Source organism: Cervus elaphus, chromosome 22, assembly GCF_910594005.1.
Source record: "Cervus elaphus chromosome 22, mCerEla1.1, whole genome shotgun sequence".
Classification (NCBI taxonomy): Eukaryota; Metazoa; Chordata; class Mammalia; order Artiodactyla; family Cervidae; genus Cervus; species Cervus elaphus.
This window is the reverse complement of record NC_057836.1, coordinates 59,628,778-59,651,898: the sequence shown is the minus strand read 5'-3', so window position 1 is coordinate 59,651,898 and position 23,121 is coordinate 59,628,778. Positions and strand designations below refer to the sequence as shown.

Genomic DNA, 23,121 nt, shown 5'->3' with positions numbered 1-23,121 from the left:
ATGCCCTTGACATCTCCAATTTTCTTGAAGAGATCTCTAGTGTTTCCCATTCTGTTGTTTTCCTCCACTTCTTTGCCTTTTTCGCTTAAGAGGGATCTCTTATCTCTCCACCCTCTTCTCTGGAACTTTGCATTCAGTTGGGTACCTTTTTCCTTTTCTCCTTTGCCTTTCACTTCTCTTCTTTTCTCAGCTATTTTTAAGATCTCTTCAGACAACCACTTTGCCATTTTGCATTTCTTTTCCTTTGGGACAGTTTTGGTCACCACCCCCTGTACAACGTTATGAACCTCTATCCATAGTTCTTCAAGCATTTTGTGTACCAGATCTAATCCCCTGAATCTATTCATCACCTCCACTGTACAATCATAAGGGATTGATTTAGGTAAAATCTGAATGGTCTAGTGGTTTTCCCTACTTTCTTCAATTTAAGCCTGTATTTTCCAATAAGAAACTGATGATCTGAGCCATAGTCAGCTCCATGTCTTGTTTTTCTGACTGTGTAGACATTTTCAATCTTCAGTTGCAAAGAATATAATCAATCTGACTTCAGTTTTGATAATTTTGTGGTGTCCACGTGTAGGGTCATCTCTTGTGTTGTTGGAAGAAGGTGTGTGCTAACCAGTGTGTTCTCTCTGAGAAACTCTGTTAGCCTTTGTCATAGGAAATTTTGTCCTCCAAGACAGGTATCTCTTGACTTTGTACTTTTGCATTCCAATCCCCTACGATGAAAAAGACATCTTTTGTTGTTGTTGTTGTTGTTGTTGTTAGTTATAGAAGATCTTGTAGGTCTTCATAAAACCAGTCAATTTATCTTCTTCAGCATTAGTGGTTGGGGCATAGACTTGGATTAAGGGAAGACTTGATTATGATTAAAATTTTAACAGTAAAGTTGAGAAAATATTTATTCTTTCATTATGACCAGGCAACTACTTTTTTTTTCTTACTTCTTTAAGAAGAATTCGATCTTTTTGATCAAGTTCTGCAAGGCTTTCTTCACTTGCTTATTTCTTACAGTATAAATAAATGGGTTCAACATTGGTGAAATAGAAGAAATGAGCAGAGAAACTCCTTTGTTAACAGCCATGTCTTTCTTGGATGAAAGTTTGATATAGATGAAGATGCAGCTGCCGTAAGTGATGGAAACTACAACTATGTGGGAAGAACAGGTTGAAAAGGCTTTTTTCCTTTGCTGAGAAGAAGAGAATCTTAGAATTGTCATGATGATATACATGTAGGACAGAACAACACACACAAGAGTCATGATGAAAGTCAAGACAGCACACACCAGAATCATTCTCTCTATGAACCATGTGTCTGAGCATGATATCTTTAGGAGGGGAGTGGCATCACAGAAAAAATGATCAATGACATTAGAGTCACAGAATTCCAGATTGAGGCCCAGGCTAAGTGGGGGAATGATGACTAACAAACCAGCTATCCAGCAGCTGATGATAAGCCTGTGGCAGACTCTGTTATTCATGATGGTCACATAATGCAGGGGTTTGCAAATGGCCACATAGCTGTCAAAGGACATAGTGGCTAGAAGAAAAAATTCTGTTATCCCAAAAAGGTAAGTAAAAAATACTTGAACAGCACAAGCAGTGTAGGTAATGACCTTGTCACCAGTTGATATGTTGTACAGAAATCTGGGAATACAGGCAGTTGTGAATGAGATTTCCAAGAAAGAGAAATTTTGGAGAAATAAGTACATGGCTGTCCTGAGATGGCCATCCATGAGGGTGAGGGAGATAATGGTCAGGTTCCCAGCTACACTCAACATGTAGGTGAAAAAAAGAAAGATGAAAGCTAGAACTTTCATTCGTGGGTCATCAGTCAGTCCCAGCAGGATGAATGTTGTTATTGTGTGGTTTCTCATCAAGGATTTCTGCTTTTGCCCAGTCATCAGGAAAAATGCAGAGACACTTGAAAAGAGTGTAATGAAGCCAAAATGAGTGCTCAACACTGGCTGTAAATGAAAGGCAAACTGACTTGACTGTCTTGAAGTGAGTATCTTGTCCCTGAGCAGTATTTTATTTTATATATGTTGATAGCTATTGTATTTTCATTCTTGCCTCATATTTCAATCAGATAATTTTATCTTTGTTCCTAATAGTTTTGGCTCAGTCTATCTATCCAGACATTATGAAAGCTAGTGGTAAAATACTTTGTAATAATAGGAATTTTTTTTTCTAAGCTTATTCTTTAGCTCTCACCAATTAATTATAAAAATACCAACTTCAATTGTTTTCAGGGTTTATTCATGTCTCCAGGGCTTGGGATGTCCCTTTGTCAATCAACAATTAAGAAATTTCCCCTGCAGAATGGAATTATTTTATGTGATTTAACTTTTTTTCCTGTCTTTACAGCAAACATTTTAAATGTGTCTTAAAAAATAGAGTAAATATACTCCTTGTTAATGATGCAAGGAGTAAGGTTCAACTCTCTGCCCAAATTTATAGTGTTCCCAGCTAAACTCCAGGGTTTACAGCTACTATCATACAGAAGGAAATAGTTTTGCTTTATTCTTCCCTTGAAGGCTGAAAGCTTTTCCAAGTGAGGGGTTACCCAGGGTACAACCATGGCAGATAAATCTGAGATGCTGTGAACACTTTGACAGCTCAAAGTGAGATGTGAGCACTTAATACATCACTGTGAACTCAGCCTTTCACATTCCAAATAGTTTATCAGTGTTCTAAAAAACAATATGGTGTCTTTTCTGGTCATTAATACAGTTCATTACATGAAACTCAGTTTTTCCTAGATGTTATAAATCAGAGTTTGAGAAAGTAATTGACTTAGGATGTGACTGATTAATTTCTCATTTTTTTAGCATTCTAATAAATCAGTATTTTTAAAGAAAGAGAGGGGTGTCAAAATACATGATAACTTATCAGACTGTATGAGCTTTTTCCATGGGAGAGATGATCTTATTTGTATGTATTAATGTGTATATATTTTTTATTTATATTATGATAGAGGATAAGGTAGATGCTTATTGTCTTGATATATCTCAAACTGTACATCACAGTTAATGCTTAAAATAATTTGTGCATAATTTTATTTTTGGAAGGATAATAAATTTTACAACTGACATACAATAAACAACTTTTGGTTTCATTAAGAAATATCAAAATGTACACTAAGAGTTCTGACTTGATAAAGACAAATATAGTGGATTTCTTACATAGTAATCTATGACCATTTCTTATAAAGAACACTGAAAATAAAAACTTTATCATACTTACTTTTTTGCCAGGCAATCATAATTTCAGGTAATTGCTTAGCAACATTGGTTCTTAAGGCTAAAATTCATTTGTGCCTTTCTGTTCTCTCCTGCTCATAATTTCACTCTCTATGCTGTTTTCTTATTGCATGTCTTTCTGTTATTCATCACCAAAAATTAAAAAATTTTCCTCACAAATCACTCTGGCTATTATAAACCTAGGAGATAATTTCTCTTTCTGCCTATACCTAAAATAAAAAGCAGTTCCAAGAGTTGAGAATTACTAAGAATTTTCTTAGCCTTTGGAGATCTTTATATTCTGACTTCTCATGGCAAAGAGAGGTTTGCACATTAACAAAGTTGGCATTTGCTTTCTTTAGCATATTTACAGCATAATGAATAAACAAAAGGGTCCTTAGAGGCCCAGATTCAATAAAATCCCTATAGACTCTTTAGTGTCATAATGTTGGCCAAAAGCCTACAACATACAACTCTGAGGAGTAGTATCCTCAGAGGAGAGAAGATGAAACAGTTTAGAGATTGGTGCATAGAGAACAAAAATTAGATGATGCACTGCTCTAAATATTTTATGTTTATATTTATATTATCCAAATCATTTTGAAAATCAAAGAGCCCTGATTTTCTCTTGTATTTACTTATTTCATAAATAAATATTTCAGAAATTAATCCATAAAATGTATATGATGTCCTAATAGATGGTGACTGCAGCCATGAAATTAAAAGACGCTTACTCCTTGGAAGGAAAGTTATGACGAACATAGACAGCATATTAAAAAGCAGAGACATTACTTTACCAACAAAGGTCCATCTCGTCAAGGCTATAGTTTTTCCAGTAGTCATGTATGGATGTGAGAGTTGGACTATAAAGAAAGCTGAGCGCTGAAGAATTGATGCTTTTGAACTGTGGTGTCGGAGGAGACTCTAGAGTCCCTTAGACTACACAGAAACCCAAACAGTCCATCCTAAAGGAGATCAGTCCTGAGTGTTCATTGGAAGGACTGATGTTGAAGCTGAAACTCCAATACTTTGGACACCTAATGCAAAGAAGTGACTCGTTTTAAAAGACCCTGATGCGGGAAATACTGAAGGCAGGAGGAGAAGGGGAGGACAGAGGATAAGATGGTTGGATGGCATCACCAACTCAATGGACATGAGTTTGGGTAAACTCTGGGAGTTGGTGATGGACAGGGAGGCCTGGCATGCTGTGGTTCATGGGGTCACAAAGAATTGGACATGACTGAGTGACTTAACTGACTGACTGACTAGGTGAAACTACAAGTAGTAAACTACAACCAAAACAAAACCAAGTTTTGGTTGTAGTTTACTACAACCAAATTAACCAGGTTAAAAAACAATGTTTCTGATGCTTCAGCTTTTCTGAAAGTATTGCTCATTTGTATTGTTTTGTTGTACATAACCATGTGTGCACACTAAGTCACGTCAGTCATGTTTGATTCTTTGGGACCATACAGACTGTAGACCTCCAGGCTCCTCTGTCAATGGGATTCTCCAGGCAAGAATACTGGTCTGTGTTGCCATGCCCTCTTACAGGAGATGTTCCCAGTCCAGAGATAGAACCCGCATCTCTTATGTCTCCTTCATTGACAGAAGGGTTCTTTACCACTAGCACCACCTTCTTGTAGCTTTGCTAGTCATCTTCAAAATTGTCCTGTGCACTCCTAAATTTTCCAAATAAAATTTAGATTTATCTTGACAATTTCCACAAAAGTAAGGGAATATTTTGTTCCTTTAGAAAGGTCTGTCCATGCTTTCCCCAGACTTCATGAACAGTTTTGCATATAGGAAAGACATGAGTACTGGGAGGTCATTGGGCACACTGTTAGGAATTGAACTGTGCTTCCCCAAACAATATGTTGGATATTGTGATGAGGCCTATTTCAGAATATCTGGTGCCCTGATAAGAGGAGACACTTGGACATAGACACTGACATGCATAGAGGAAAGATGAAGTAATGACAGACAGGCAGAAGCCATGCATATGATGACAGGCAGTGATTAGAGAGATGCATCCATGAACCAAGAAATGCCAAGGATTACTGGAAAATACCAGAAAATACAAGAAGCAAGGAGGGCTCTTCCCTAGAGCTCTCAGAGAGAGCATGGCTCACCTAAGACCTTGATTTCAGGCTTTTAGCCTCTAGTATTGTGAAACAGTAAACTCCTATTGTTTTAAGCCATCCAATTTTTAGTACTTTGGTATGGCAGCCTTAAGAAACTATTAAAAATACATATATACATGTTTGGTCTCTATCTATAAGTAACTTATTTTGTTTTGGAGACCTAAGACATACACAAACCTAGATGACAAACCTAGACAGTGTTTTGAAAAGCAAAGACATTACTCTGTCAACAAAAGTCCATATAGTCAAAGCTATGGTCTTCCCAGTGGTCACATATGGTTGTGAGAGCTGGACCATACAGAAGGCAGAATGCCAAATAATTGATGCCTTTGAACTGTGGTGTTGGAGAATACTCCCGAAAGTCCCTTGGACAGCAAGGGGATCAAACTAGTCAATCTTCAGGGAGATCAACCCTGAATATTCACTGGAAGGACTGATGCTGAAGCTGAAGCTCCAGTAGTTTGGTCATCTGATGTGCATAGACAGCTCATTGGGAAAAGTCCCTGATGCTGGGAAAGATGGAGGGCAGAAGGAGAAGAGGGCATCAGAGGATGAGATGGCTGGCATCACCAATGCAATGAACATGAACTTGGGAGATGGTGAGGGACAGGGAGGCCTGGCATCCTGCAGTCCATGGGGTCACAAAGAGTTGGACACAACTGCGTGACTGAACAACAACAATGTCAAGACAAACACATCTGACCAGGCAGGGTTGGAACATCCCAACTTTCCAACAGCTCTAATCAATAAATCTTTGGGCAAATTTCTTTTTCTCTCCCAGGCTCATATTTCAACTATGAGCAAAGGGAGCTGTGTTAGAACTAAAGAACCATTCAGTTCTAACATCCCGTGCTCTAAAATCAGTATCCACTGGAGGACAAGAGCTTATTTAGTCATGTACTAATTTCAGGGAGCAAAAAAGCCAGTGATTTAGTAGACTCCAAGCCAAAACAGAGTTAGTTTCAGCTTTCTTCTTTAATTTTATAAGACAAGCGTGGTACTTAATAAGCAAAGCCCAGGTGGCTCAGTAGTAAAGAATCTGCCTGCCAATGCAGGAGCTGCAGGACACCATGGGTTTCATCCCTGGAGAAGGAAATAGCAACCCACTCCAGTATTCTTGCCAGGATAATTCCATGGACAAAGTAGCTCAGCAGGTTATAGTCCATGGGGTTGCAAAGAGTCAGACACAACTAAAGTGACTGAGCAAACATGGGTTTAATAAAGTGTTCAGGGCTGGTGCACCAGGATGACCCAGAGGGATGGGATGGGGAGGGAGGTGGAGGAGGGTTCAGGATGGGGAACACATATAAATCCATGGCTGATTCATGTCAATGTATGGAAAAAAATCACTGCAATATTGTAATTAGCCTCCAACTAATAAAAATAAATGAAAAAAAAAAAGAGAGAGAGAAAATCTTGCCTGGGGATGTTTTCTGATTTTCCAACATGCAAATAGGGTACAGAGAAAGTTGAATTAGGCTGCTGCTGGTTACATATTTTAAAACCATTTTTAGCCTACAGTGTTGATAGCTAGCAATCACTGTTGACTCAAATGTCCAAGGTGATCAGAGCACTGTTGTTTGAAATCTCCTGAGGATGTCGCCACATGAGAGAACCTTCCAAGACTGGCATGGCATGCCTGTAAAAAGACAAATGAACTCAGAATAGGACACTAATAATCTACCAAAAACAAATCACCCTCACTTCCTACATTGCCAAATATGGGATTTTTAAACAAGATACTGAAAATGTTTCATGGCAACTTGACTATTATAACAAGGATGGTCTTCCTTCTGGCTATGACTTTCTGAGGACCTAATAGTAGAAGTGGAACTCTCTTGGCATCTGGCTGAAAATACAATTCATATTTATAAAATATCTGGGAGATTTGAGAGTAGAGAGAAATAGGAGAGATTGGTTCTTCAGGAAAACTTATCTTTTACATTAGATATGAGTGACCTCTAGCTGAGGCCAAAAAGTTAGTTATAGACCTAATAAAGAATTATACCTAAGTCTGTGACCATAAAACATTTGTATCTCTGAACCTTGATTGACGCTATTACATCTTGAAACATGATTGGACAATTTCTTGGAGACAGGAACCATACGACAATTATTTTGAATTTCCTGTAGTGTTTAGCCAAGTGGTAGTTTTCTCTCCATCCTTCACCCCTCATAGGGACAAGGATGGGCCTTTATGCAAAATGTGGTTTGGATGTGGAGATGGGTGACAACATACACACATGAACAGGGTTTGTAAGGTTACTTATTCACATAATGAAGTTCTCTGAGAAGACCAGAAGTTCTCTGCTTTCCAACCTGGTCTGAAAATGGCATGAGAGAACAGAGAAAGAAAACTGGCTTGGGGTTTCTATGGTGCAGAAAAGGTAGGGATGGAATGAAATTACCTGCATGTGGTTTCAACATCCTGCCAGTACCAAAGAAATGAATGCTTGAGCTTTCTTATCAGTTTACCCAGATGTGAGCAGAAGGAGGGGCTTTCCAGGTGGTGCTAGTGGTAAAGATCCTGCCAGCCAATGCAGGAGATATAAGAGACATGGGTTCAATCCCTGGGTCTGGAAGATACCTTGGAGGAGGGTATGGCAACCCACTTCAGTATTCTTGCCTGGAGAAATCCATGGATAGAGGAGTCTGACAAGCTACAGTCCATAGGGTCGCCCAGATTCATACATGACTGAGTAACTTATTACTCATGCATGCACCATATGATCAAGCAGTCTTCTGGGCAGATATAAAAAAAAAATTGAAAGAAGGATCTGAAATAGATATTTTCACACTAGTAGGAACACATCTTCCTTTGTAAAATATTAGTGAAGGTCATACCATATATTTTTGGAATGTTAAAGAAAATCATTGAGGAAACAATTATGCCTTCATATTGGATTCCTTGTCTATAACCAGGGCTTCTTTTATTTTGCTAGCTTAATTTTCTTGATCTCAAGAACTTCAATTTGCTGAGATTTTGGCTCCTGTTGGTCTAATTTACTGTATTTAGGACTTGCATTGTATTATATATTTCAGAATTAAGTTGATTTATTATGTCAGCAGATTTTACCAGGTCTTGGCCACCTGGGTGACAAATTAACATAGAGGTTGTGCTTTTACTTTAGAGAGAATCCAATAATCTAAATTCCAAGTCTTTGGGCTTTAAAGTTTCTTTTACAAGGCCGATGTGGATTTCCAGGTTCTAAAGTCATATATTTTCCTTTCCAGCATTAAAATGCATTCTCTTTTGCTCAAACTAACTCATTCTTATCTTGAATAATTAATTCCTGCTTAAGAAGAGTAATTATAATCCTATAGATGTGTTTTGGATGTTTGCACTAAAAAAAGCAATGGATACCATGACTCCACTATTTTCCTATCAGTTCAATAATTCAAATTTTTTCCATGTAACATTTAATAGTTCTTTTATTGATCAGAACAAGGTTAGAGTTTCAGTAAGGCCCTTTGCGTTCCCTTCATATGAGATGTCATCTTGGATAAAGTTTATTTTCAACAAGAGTTGAAATGACACAAGTTGTCTATTTCATCAAGCATTGAAAAGATGACTTTGGTCCAAGATTCAATAAAAACAGTGGTATGAGCATGTTAATATGAACAGACAATATACCAGGATTTAATAGTTGATAAATGAAGATTGTGACCTTGAGGCCCACTGTTCTTTTTAAATTGATATTTTATGCTTAGTTTCAACATTTCTTTACTTCTTTGAGATCAATGAAATCCTTCCGATTAACTCTGTAAAAGCTTGTTTCACTTGTTTGTTTCTCAAGCTGTAAATAAATGGGTTTAACATGGGGGCTATTGAAGTAGTAAGCAACAACACACACTTATTAATTGCCACTTCATCCTTTGCTGAAGGTTTGACATAGATGAAGATACAACTGCCATAACTGATAGAAACCACAATCATGTAAGAAGAACAGGTAGAAAAGGTCTTCATCTTTTGCTGGGCAGAATGGAACTTTATGATGGTCTTGATGATGTATATATATGAAAGAAACGTCCCAATTTTAGTCAACACTGCAAGAGTAACAACCGCCTGTTCTATGAACCATGTGTCTGAACAAGAGATTTTCATCATAGGAGAAGCATCACAGAGAAAATGATCAATGCCATTAGAATCACAGAATTCCATGTTTAAGCCCAGGCAGAGTGGTGGAAATATGACCAGACAACCTGCTATCCAACAGCAGGCGACAAGCCATCTACAAACTCTGCTGGTCATCATAGTTGCATATGTAAGGGTTTGCAGATGGCCACAGAGTGGTCATAAGACATGATGGCCAGGAGAAAATATTCTGTTATTGCAAAAAGGAAGACAAAAAATAGTTGACTAACACAAGCATTATAGGAAATAGTCTTGTCCCCAGTAGATAAGCTATATAAGAATCTGGGAATGCACACCGTGGTGAATAAGGTTTCCAAAAAGGAGAAGTGTTTGAGGAAAAAGTACATGGCACTTTTAAGGTGAGAGTCAACTAAAGTGAATATAATGATGGTCAGATTCCCAGTGACACTCAGTAAGTAGGATATAAACAGAAATATAAAAGGCAAAACCTGCATTGGAAGATCATCTCTCAGTTCCAGCAGTATGAATATAAGTAATGATGAATGGTTTCTCATCATTGACTTGTACTTCTCAAACTCCTCAGAAACTCAAGTGACATTGGATTGAGAAAACTTGCATGAAGTCATGAGGCCACAGAAATGGGTGAAAATATCCAATCACTGCAAGGAGTAGTTATTTTCTTCTGTGAGTTGCTAATGATGAGTCAAAACTTCAGAATTCTCAGCTATTTTGAAGTGCTTTATAGGAATCCTTATGATCCTGTTTTTCTGAAGTAAGTTTGTATTAGAGTTCATATACCACCTTGCATGCCCTGACATCTCTACTTTTCAATTAATCTAAACTCTGTCCTTCATTCTCTGAAATGAGCTATAAGCTATAGAATTATAATTATATTATATTTAATATATTATTTTATTTATTATTTTATTTATTATTTTATTTATTTAATATATTTATATATTATAATTATATTATAAGCTATAATAAGCTATAGAATTAGAAATGTCATCCACCTGATATGATTTTGTGGATTTTATAATGTTCTTTTGCTCCTAATAATTCTTCACTATTCACAAGTTTGAATGAGTGCACATGTTTTTTTGAAGTGTGGTTCCTGTTAAATGCAAATAAATGGCTGAGTTTAACATTTTATAGAGCCTGGATGTCGTGCGTGCAATATTTGAATGCTTGCTGTTACTGCATTGACCAAAGAAATTATTTCATTTTATATATTTTACTTTTGGTATCAGAATTGTCATTCAAATAACACACATTGCTTTCCAGTCTTGCTATTTATCTTGATGTTTCTACATTAATATCCAACTTTCCCTTCATTTTTCACTCTGAGAGAACACAGTGTTTGTAAAGTACTGCATAAACAAGTTACCTGCTGAAGTATTGGGTAAAGAAACTATTACATACCAAAACTAAAAACCCTGAAAACTTTAACCTCAATTGTTAGTACTTGCAAGGTCACGAAGGACAAGAGGAGACAGGATGAGACATAGATTGGAGGAGACCAAGGACACATGACAATTCCTTTTCAAATAGTAATTTGCATTGGATCCTGCAACAGAAATTGACATCAGTGGAAAAACTAGGAAAACCCAAACAAACTAAATAAATTATTAATTTACCTTAATTTATTTCCCAGGTAATACTTCTTTCCTCTGAGACCCTGCAATCTTGAGTCCTAATCAGTCTCCTTCTGTGCCTCTAGGGACTCACAGGCCCCAATGAGGTAGGCAGGCACTTTTCACATGCTCAGTCTGAGAGATCCCAGACAAGGAGTCAGTAGCCGGCATGCAGTTCCAGCTTTAGGTAGCAGGAGTGGGTGACCAGGAAGCAAAAGGGACCTGCAATAACAGTAGCAGCAACCTAGGTGCCTACCCTGGCCTGGCCATGAACCAGATTCATCCTTAAATCTCCATTTTAATTATTAGCATTTGTATACAGTATATACAGTGATGTTAAAGTGCTGCACTCAATATGTCAGCATATTTGGAAAACTCAACAGTGGCCACAGGACTGGAAAAGATGAATTTTCATTCCAGTCCCAAAGAAGGGCAAAGCCAAAGAATGTTCAAACTACCACACAATTACACTCATTTCACATGCTAGCAAAGTAATGCTCAAAATTCTCTAAACCAGGCTTCAACAGTATGTGAACTGAGAACTTTCACATGTTCAAGCTGTATTTAGAAAAGGCAGAGGAACCAGAGATTCAATCGCCAACATCCAATGGATCATAGAAAAAAAGCAAAATTTCAAAAACCATCTACTTCTGCTTTCTTGACTATGCTAAAGCCTTTGACTGTGGGGATCACAACAAACTGTGGAAAATTCTTCAAGAGATGGGAATACTAGAACACCTTACCTGCCTCCTGAAAAACCTGTATGCTGGTCAAGAAGCAACAGTTGGAACCAGACATGGAAAAAAAGACTAGTTCAAAATTGGGAAAGGAGTATGTTAAGCCTGTATATTGTCACCCTGCTTATTTAACTTATATGCAGAGTACATCAAGCTAAATGCTGGCCTGGATGAAGGACAAGCAGGAATCAAGATTGCCAGGAGAAATATCAATAACTTCAGGTATGCAGATGAACCACTCTTATGGCAGAAAGTGAAGAGGAACTAAAGAGCCTCTTGATGAAGGTGAAAGAGGAGAGTGAAAAAGTTGGCTTGAGGCTCAACATTCAGGAAACTAAGATCATGGCATCCAGTCCCATCACTTCACAGCAAATAGATGGGAAAAAATGGAAACAGTGACATACTTTAATTTTTTGGGCTCCAAAATCACTGCAGATGGTGACTGCAGCCGTGATATTAAAAAACACTTTCTCCTTGCAAGAAAAGCTGTGACAAACCTAGACATCATATTAAAAAACAGAAATCAGTTTGGTAACAAAGGTCTGTAGAGTCAAAACTATGATTTTTCTGGTACTCATGTATCGATGTGAGAGTTGGACCATAACGACAGTTGAGGGCCAAAAATTGATGCTTTTGAACTGTGGTGTTGCAGAAGACTCTTGATATTCCCTTGGACATCAAGGATATCACACCAGTCAACCCTAAAGGAAATCAGTCCCGGATGTTTATTGGAAGGACTGATGCTGAAGCTGAATGTCCAATACTTTGGCCACCTTATGTGAAGAGCCAATTCATTAGAAAAGACCCTGATGCTGGGAAAGATTGAAGGCAGGAGGAAAAGGGTTGATGGAGGATGAGATGGTTGGATGGCATCACCAACTCAATGGACATAAATTTAAGGAAGCTCTGGGAGATGGTGAAGGACAAAGAAGCCTGGCATGCTGCAGCCCATGCTATCACAAAGAGTTGGACACAACTGTACAAAATTATTTCATGATTAAAAATTTACCAAATAGAAATAAAAGAAAGCCAAATCAAGGCAACAGCAATGGCTGAGCACTTTCTATCTGCCAGGCAGTATTCTGGAACATCTTCACATGGATTACTTATTTGGTACAACATATTTTCTCTTCCAATGGTTTCTGCTTCTTCAGCTGTATTTTTGTGGTGATATTCATTTTATTCTCTCCATAGGTAAATAGGATATCATTTAAAAGCAACATTTACAGCTAATATTATAGTTTAATATTAATTTGCAATACCTGAATTGCATGGATTATATCTGTACCTAAAGCCAAAATTTTAGCATTAACTAAAATTCAGATGACACCACCCTTATGGCAGAAAGTGAAGAAGAACTAAAGAACCTCTTGATGAAAGTGAAAGAGGAGAGTGAAAAAGTTGGCTTGAGTCTCAACATTCAGAAAACTAAGATCATGGCATCTGGTCTCATCACTATGACAAATAGATGGGAAGACAGTGGAAACAGTGACAGACTTTATTTTCTTGTTCTCCAAAATCACTGCAGATGGTGACTGCAGCCATGAAATTAAAAGACGCCTACTCCTTGGAAGGAAAGTTATGACCAACCTAGATAGCATATTAAAAAGCAGAGACGTTACTTTGCTAACAAAGGTCTATCTAGCCAAAACTATGGTTTTTCCAGTAGTCATGTATGGATGTGAGAGTTGGACTATAAAAAAGCTGAGCACCAAAAAATTGTTGCTATTGACCTGTGGTGTTGGAGAAGACTCTTGAGAGTCCCTTGGACTGCAAGGAGATCCAGCCAGTCCATCCTAAAGGAGATCAGTCCTGGGTGTTCATTGGAAGGACTGATGCTGAAGCTGAAACTCCAATACTTTGGCCACCTGATCTGAAGAACTGACTCCATGGAAAAGACCCTGATGCTGGGAAAGATTGAAGACAGGAGGAGAAGGGGACGGCAGAGGATGAGATGGTTGGATGGCATCACTGGTCCAATGGGCATGAGTTTGAATAAACCTCGGGAGTTGGCAATGGACAAGGAGGCCTGGGATGCTGCAGTCCGTGGGTCACAAAGAGTCAGACACGACTGAATGACTGAACTGAACTGAACTGAATAAAATCTGAAGTTACTTGGAATTTTTGACCCACTGATAATACACTGCTGGTGAGAATATTCATGTTTAGAAAGGAATGTTACCTGTGAAAGAGCTCTTCAGTGTGTTTCCACCAAAGGGCTCATTCATATCCCAGAAACCAAAAGAACAACTTTGAGTGGAGTCTCTTTACTGATACAACTCTGTTCATTTTAAGTTTCCCACTGCTGTTTTTCCCTTCACTAAACTGATACTGATACCTGTAGATTTTTACATTTTGGCTTACTATCACTTCCTGCAAAAAATTTTCTAGCCTACTCTGCTTATTGCTTTGCTACCTCTAAATATGTGAGTCTAATTTTGTTAGCATTGGGCTTTTTGTTCATTGAGATTCCACAATAGCTAACCCTATTCAAAGTTTAGCGAGTGAAATAAATATGTTCATTATAAAATTTACTAATTTTATATGTACATGTGACTCAGAAGAAGCAGTTCGTTTTCTCAATTAGTGAAATTTCCCTTCTCTTTTATGGTAAAAAGACTGGAAGTGCTTGGATTTCTTTAATATTAGTATGTAATCCCACAGGGGCATCCCCAATTTTCTTCTACAAAGGGCCACTTAGATTCTTTTGTGTTTTAGATTTAATGAGGTATAAATGACATAAAAATGAACATACTTAATATATATGCTATATATAATCTCTGTTGTCCACTCTCCTTCATTTTAAAAATAAGTTCTTTAAAAAGCTACCTTTCATATTTAGTCTTAGACAAAAAAAAAAAAATTAAAATTTTTATTCAATCAAAAAGATTATATATTTGGTCTTCTCTCTGATTATTTACATAGCAGCTAAGTCAAATATTTCTTATCCTTCCAGCATTGTCTGGATACCCTGTCATTTTTATATGTTGCTGAACCAAAAGGCATTTGCCTTAGATGCTTCAGTTAAACAGTTAACTTGAAGTTTCACTTGGCTGCTTTAAAAATTCCCTTCCTAATCATTAAGAAAGACTGTGGCTTCCCTGGTGGCTCAATGGTAAAGAATCCAGCTGTCAATACAGGCGATGCAGGAGATGTGGGTTCCATCCCTGGTTTGGGAAGATCCCCTGGAGGAGGAAATGGCAACCCACTCCGGTATTCTTGCCTGGAGAATCCCATGGACGGAGGAACTTGGTGGCTTACAGCCCATGGCATTGAAAAAGTGTCAGATATGACTTAGCAACTAGACAATAACAATGACAATCATTCAGAAAGACAGATATTAGCTTCTAGTCTGTGCCTAGCCCCACTGTTTAGCCTAAAGTGATTAAAGAAAAACCGAGCAAGGGACGTACAGGGAATGTTTTGCCTAAACATTAGCTCCCCTACCTCAACGCCAGGTTAAAGGTCATATAGGGACAGCACAGAGCTTCCAGTTGTGGGACAGGAATGAATTGTCTCTGTGGCCCAGGTGCCTCCCCCCAATCCTGTCACCACAACTCCAAGTACCCAACTCTCCCCAAGCACCTCAATCAGCCCGGGTGTCCTGAGGAGACTAACCTTCCCCAAATGCCACCATTTTCTTCAGCCATTCATATTCCACCTTCTTAAGGACTCACTTATGAAATTAACTGACATTGACCTTGATATATTTGTTAAAAAGCGAGTTTCCATTAAAATGTGAAACACTATTAGTGGATGGGGTCACTGAATGATAAATTACAAGCTAATAAGTCACTCAATGGACCTACAATTCACATATTTTATACACATTTTTTGCTTAAAATAAGGGTGAAGTTATGGCAGAGAATATGTCAGAGTGTCTGTCTAAAATTCCACTGTATTTACATGAACTTCATTGCATGGATACATGAAAACAGCTTATCAATGACCGCCCTATACTTGCCACTCGCATTGAGAAGTCACACTTTAGAAGTGGTTGTTGAAACCTTCACAAAATATTAAAATAACAAATCATATCGATTACTTTGATAGAGATACTTTCCTCAGAGGAAAGCATCATTCTGGAGTTCAGAAAAGGTAAAGAAAATGATATTAAAAAAACAAACAAGCCAAAAGTTCTCTAATAGTTATAACCTCTGATGGTCGCTGACCCCCAAAGTTGCAAAGGGTGAAAAAAGTCATCCAGAAGGGTCTAGTGGTGGAGAGAGAGGAGGGTGATTTCTGTTCATTCTTAGGAGCACAGAGTCATACTCACGGAGGGCTCTACAGTTGAAGAGTTTTACTAAGTCATCCTCCACCCACACAAGATGAAGGTTTTCTCTGCAGAGTCTGCCTTCCCCTGAGTCCACAATGTCTTTACTCTGGAACTACAGAGCTAACAGTAATTTAAATGGCTAGGTAGGGACCTCTCTCTGTTGTTGGGAAAGTTGATATTCTTATATTTCTGGCACAGGGACATATTTCTAAACTGACAGAATTTCCCCTTTAAAAAATTGACCTAATTTTTAATTAGGTGAAACAAACAAACATGTCCTCAGTGGTCCTATCTTAAGCATTACTAATGAATCTTTGGTGTAACGCACTTTGGGGATAGAGAGGGGAGCACAGACCTCGGGAAAATGTCTTCAGAGAGGCACCTGTAAATAACATTAGCATCAGAAGAGGCCAGAAATGTAATAATTAGTACCAGATTACAAGACAAAAGGCAACCTTCTGTTATCTTATTTCATCATTATGTTAGGCATTTGTAATATGGTAAAGGCAATTTTTCCAATGTATTAATTTTGCAAAAATGTGGTTAATAGTTGGTGTCAGTATCACTATTCAGATAATAATAGAGAAAAAATCTTTTATCAAAAGAAAAGGTAAGGAGATAACTTACTGTTGACAGTTTTCAGAAATACCTCCCAGATATTTATAATTCTTTGGCTTTCATATTTCATGGGCCTTTCTTTTAAAAAAAAATTGAGGTATAGTTGAGTTATAATGTTATGTTAATTTCTGCTGTACAGCAAAGTGGCTCAGTTGTAAATACATGCACACTCTTTTCTATATTATTTTCCATTATGGCTTATCACAGGAGATTGAATATATTTCCCTGTGCTATACAGTAGGACCTTGTTGTTTATCCATTCTATATACACTAGTTTGCCTCTGCTAACCACAAATTCCCACTCATCCATCCCCCAACATGTCCCCTCTTGAAAACCACAAGTCTATTCCCATGTCTGTGAGTCTGTTTCTCTTTTGTAGATAAGTTCATTTGGGTCATATCTTAGATTCCACATTTAAGTAATATCAAATGGTATGTGTCTTTCTCTTACTTACTTATTTACTATGATAATTTCTAGTCACATTCACATTGCTGCAAATGGCATTGTTTCATTCTTTTTATGGCTGAGTAATATTCTATTGCTAAGTTCAGTTCAGTCGCTCAGTCATGTCTGACTCTTTTGCAATACCATGGACTGTAGCCCATCAGGTTCCTCTGTCCATGGGATTTTCTGGGCAAGAACAGTGGAGTGGGTTGGCATTTCCTTTTCCAGGGAATCTTCCTGAACCTTTCTGCATTGGCAGGCAGATTCTTTACCACTGAGACACCAGGGAAAACCAAAAGAGGAGCTATATAGCTGCTAATTTTATATTTTAAAAAGGAGTAGGTTTTTTAGCATCTTATTAATTACACATACAAGGGATCCTACTGGAAAGGATAATTAAACAACCCCAAAGCAAAGTTTTCCTTGGGATAAATGATCAAAAGACGCTAAAATAAAACTAACTCATACATCATATTTTAATGAAAGGCAAAGTATCAGTATACTCCAAAATACTGAGTTATTAAAACTTTGTAAAAGAATGAGTAAGACCAACTTAGTTTCATCATTAAAAGCTCGACTTTAGGGAGTTCCCTGATGGTCTAGTGTCTAGAATTTGGCATTTTCACTATGGAGGCCCACATTTACTCCCTGGTCAGGGAAATGAGATCCTGTCTGCAATGAGTCAAAGAAAAAATTTTTTATAACTTTCTCTTGAGGTTTGGTATCCCTGACAGCTCAGTAGTTAGGACTTGGCACTTTGATTGCCCAGGAACTAAGACCCCATGAGCCTTGGCATGTACTCAAAAAACAAATTAATTAAATAAAATAAAAAATTAAAACCAAAAAATCTTGACTAAATTGCACTCTAATGGCATAAAATGCCATCAAACTCACCACATTAGAATATAAATTAAAAAAAAAAAAGAATGCCAGCCCGGAATTTCTCATGATGTGCTCAGCGTATAGGTTAAACAAACAGGGTGAGAGCAGACAGCCCTGTCCTACTCCTTTCTTGATCTTGAACCAATCAGTTGTTCCATACAGGGTTCTAACCGTTGTTTCTTGACCCACATACAGGTTTCTCAAAGAGCTTTCCACAGTTTGTCATGATCCACACAGTCAAAAACTTTAGCATAGTCAATGAAACAGAGATAGAAATTCTGAAATTTCCTTGCTTTCTCTATTATCCAATGAATGTTGGCAATCTGATCTCTAGTTCGTCTTCCTTTTTTAAATCCAGCTTGGACATCTGGAAGTTCTTGGATCACATAATGCTGAAACCTAACATGCAAGATTTAAACCATGACCTTACTAGCATGGGAGATGAGTGCAATTATCTGATGGTTAGAACTTTCTTTGGTAATACCCTTCTTGGGAATTTGGATGAGGATTGACCTTTTCCAGGCCTGTGCCACCGCTGGGTCTTCCAGATTTGCTGATATACTGCATGCAAAACATTGATGGCATCCTCCTTTAAGAATTTGACTAGTTCTGCTGGAATTTCACTAGCTTTATTAGCAGCTATGCTTCTAAGGGTCCATTTGACTTCACACTGCAGAATGTCTGGCTCTGGGTGACTAACCACACCATCGTCACAATCTGGTTCATTAAGATCTTTTTATACAGTACTTCCATGTAGTCTTTCCATCTCTTCTTGATCTCTTCAGCATTTACTAGGTCTCTAGCTCTCCTTTTTGTGCCCATCTTTGGGGGGAATGTTCCTTTGATGTTTCCAATTATCTCCTGAAGAGTAAATTGTACATAACCATAACAAACAGGAGATCTAAATTAGATATAGGTGTAGATATAGGTATAGAAGATCTCTGTTTGTTTCCAAGGCAAACCGTTCAATATCACATTAATCCAAATCTATGCCCCAAACAGTAATGCTGAAGAAGCTGAAGTTGAATGGTTCTATGAAGACCTACAAGACCTTCTAGAACTAACACCCAAAATAGATGTCCTTTTCATTATAGGGGGACTGGAATGCAAAAGTAGGAAGGCAAGAAATACCTGGAGTAATGGGCAAATAAGGCCTTGCGGTACAGAATGAAGCAGGGCAAAGGCTAGTAGAGTTTTGCCAAGATAACACACTGATCATACAAAAATCACCCTCTTCCAACAACACAAGAGAAGACTCTACACATGGACATCACCAGATGGTCAATATGAAAATCAGATTGGTTATATTTTTTGCAGACAAAGATGGAGAAGCTCCATACAGTCAGCAAAAACAAGACTGGGAGTTGACTGGCTCAGATCATGAACTCCTTATTGCCAAATTCAGGCTTAAATTGAAGAAAGTAGGAAAAACCATTAGACCATTCAGATATAACCTAAATCAAATCCCTTACAATTATACAGTAGAAGTGGTAAATAGAATCAAGGGATTAGATCTGATAGACAGAGTGCCTGAAGAACTATGGACAGAGGTTTGTGACATTGTACAGGAGGCAGGGATCAAGATATATGGGTTATGTGTATACATATATATGTATACATGTAGTTGATCCACAACTGTTGTACAGCAGAAACAACACTGTAAAGCAATTATATTCCAACAAATTAATATATATATATATATATATATATATATATATATATATGCATCTCAACGTTCACTGCAGCACTAGTTATGATGCCCAAGACATGGAAGCAACCTAAGTTCAACGATAGATGAATGGGTAAAGAAGATGTGGTACATATATACAATGGAATGCTACTCAGCCATAAAAGGAATGAAACAATACCATTTGTAGCAACATAGATAGACCTAGAGATTATCATACTAAGTAAAGACACACAGACAAAGACTAATACCATATGATACCGCCTACATGTACAATCTAAAAAAAAGATACAAATGAATTTATTTACGAACCAGAAACAGATCACACACTTAGGGGAAAAAAAATATATATATATATATATATATATGTATACATATATATATATATATATATGGCTACCAAAGGGGAAAGGCTGGGGGGGGAGGGATAAATTAGGAGTGTAGGGTTAACATACACACACTACTACAAATAAAATAGATAACACACAAGGACCTACTACATAGCACAGGTAAATCTGCTCAATATTCTATAATAACCTACATGGGAAAAGAATTTGAAAAAAAGAATAGGTGCATACACATATGTAACTCAATCACTTTGCTGTCCACCTGTAACTATCACAACATTGCTAATCAACTATATTCCAACATAACATTTTTAAAAAATGTTTAAAGCCTACTGCAGTGTTCAGTTCCTTTTATATCTTATGATCAGCAAAGCACCTCTGAGCTGGCTGAAGAAAAGAGGGTCCACAAGAGAGAATTGACACCACAAGCTTCTCAGTGGTGACCTTTCCAGTTTCTTTTTTTCTTTCCCAAACTATTCTGACTACATAAATCGAGAAGCAGATTATTTTTTTCATAATATTTTACATATAGGTATTCTTTTATGTGATATTTACCTAAATACCTTCAATTTTTTTTTTGAGGATTAAGATCCTATCATATTTAGACTATTATATACAGAAGGTATCTGTATTTTTATATTGTAATACACGTTACATGTCATGGAGCACTATACTCTTGAATGATGAGACTCCTGCAGACATTACCCTAACCTCCTGAGATGTTGTACTGCAAGCATCAAGGCTAAGACACTGTTTATCTTGTGGCCATTTCTCGAATCTCTGCCTGGAGCTCTGGACAGCAGTCTGATGCCCGTGACATCAGGGGAAAGCAGGGCCCTTTGGCACCGTGGTGGTGGAGGCCAGATCTTGATTCACCCTTGGAAGGCTGAGTCCACCACTTCACCAGTGATGCCTGAAGACCAGTCTAAGCAGATCTCGCTGCGGAGTCAGCAGGGGCTCTCTGGAGAGAAGAACATTTTGGGGTGGATGGTAATGGGCCACGGAGGGACGGGTGGCCACCACCTTAGAGTGACAGCCCTGTGCTCCTGGCATGGGTGCCACGGCCTGGGCACACACCCGCTGCAGTCCTGCATGGGGGTGGACTGTGGGGCCCCTCTGGCACCAAAGGGCTCGTGGTCAGGGCCCCCCACAGCACTCCTCCTCAGGAGCCCCCCAGCAAGGCCGCCAGGAGTGACACTCCTTATCTGGCGGAAGGAAATACTATCTCTGTGACAGAGAAGGAGCGCTCCGGGGGTGATGCAGAGTGACCGTGAGCAAGGGTGTCCAGCACGGAGTCCCATGTGGACTCACGCTGCCAAGCCCTGTCCTGCACCACCAACAGCCTTCGTCCACCCCATGGCCAGAGGCCACGCTGGGTGGTGGGAGAGGACAGGTGACCCACCAGAAAAGCCTGTCCTTGGATAGGATTCAAGGACCCCCCGTCTGAACCCCAAGACAGACTCGGTGCTCCACCAAGGCCTAAAGGACACCACCATCCAGAGAGCTCCTGTCCAGCTCGTGCCCAGCACGGGGAGCCAACAGAGGCCCTCACGTAACCATTACCCTCTCCGAAGGCACCACATGGTTCAGAAAGGAGACTGGCCTCCAGCAGCGAGGGCTCTGCTGGGCGGGGGCCTGGCTCTGTCCTTCCCTCCAGAGGGTCAGCAAGTTCGGAGCTCTGGTCCCTCGGTGGCCAGATGGGGTGCTGACGGCACCTCAGTCACGGGAGAGTAAGGGAGACGACGCATGGACAGCGGCTGCCGACAGACTCAGCGCACACTGGATCCCGAGAGTGGAGACCCCCAGAGATGCCCAGTGGGAACTCTGCTCGGCACCCCGATTTCCACGAGATCACCCCCGTCTACACACAGGCACCTCCCTGAGCTGTCACCTGGCTGCCTCTGACACCCCTCACCAGTCTGTTTTCCTAAACGTGCTAGCTCATGGAAGGGAATTTTGCTTTTTCAGCAGACAGAGTTTCAAAGTGCCCTGGCAGGACACTGGGGGCCTGGATGCCTGGCTCAGGAGAGCCTCATGCTGTGATGATGACCAGGATGAGTGTGTTGGACACTGGACCCGGCCTGCAATGAGCCGAGGCACAGAGCCAGAGCCTGACCAGGGACGTTCCGGCCATCACCCTGCCATCACCACTAACACCACAAACGCCAGTTTCTGGATTCCAAGTTGTTGGTTGCTACACATCACAACCAAAAGAAAAAAAATTATTGTTTCCTGTGAATTGTCCTCGAGTCAGACAGTCTGGGTATGAATTCTGCCCAAAAGCAACACTTCCCCAGCGGTTAGCAAACCAGACTGTGTTTCCTTTTCAGTTTAATTTGACGTAATTAAGAACAGGGAGGAGAACTCTGCCATAATGCTCTGAGAGCCTTTAACAAGTATTCCTTCATAGCTGGCCAAGACATAACATAAAAGGGAACTGCTTATATCAGCAAAACTTTGACTCTCATGTTTGGATAATATTCCAAGGCTCCAAACGGAACTCCACGAAGGTCTAAACTTCCGTCTCCCTGCAGCCCAAACGCCGAGCTGTCTCCTTACAAGCTCTCACCTCTGCTCACAACAAGGTGACGTACACACCTGACAATCACTCAGGAGCTTCTCTTTGGAAATTTCCCTCCTGGGGTTCACACAACAGCCAAGATCAATTGGGGGAAAACACCTTCTTTGCATTGTGCCCTTGACTGTGAAAGTGTCTGAGTCCTTCCTGTGTCACTATCACGATCTCTGTGTTTCTTAAGAAATCTGCAAAGAGCCAGCCTGTCATGAAGGGGGCAGTAGTGGAACATGTACCTCCTGCCCCGAGCCTGGGAGGCCATGGGCCCATGGAAACTGTCAGCCACGCGGTGAGTCTGCTTTGACCCCAGAAACCCTTTCCTCCAGGGCTGCTCTTCCTCCGTGATTAAGCACACATGAAAGGATCTAGGGAGGAACCCCACAGATTGGGGAACCGCAAGCCTTCAGTGACTTCCGGGGGCAGGAACAGGGCCATGAGC

General features: G+C 39.3%; 1 protein-coding gene and 1 pseudogene across 1 annotated transcript; both read right to left on the bottom strand.

Moving 5' to 3' along the window:
- Positions 1–940: 940 nt before the first annotated feature.
- Positions 941–1,876, bottom strand: LOC122680408 (olfactory receptor 6C2-like). Its single transcript, XM_043881734.1, has one exon. It carries the CDS (start codon positions 1,874–1,876, stop codon positions 941–943), a length of 936 nt encoding a protein of 311 aa, XP_043737669.1.
- Positions 1,877–9,109: 7,233 nt separating this feature from the next.
- LOC122680791 lies at positions 9,110–10,035 on the bottom strand (annotated as a pseudogene).
- Between the last annotated feature and the right edge of the window lie 13,086 nt (positions 10,036–23,121).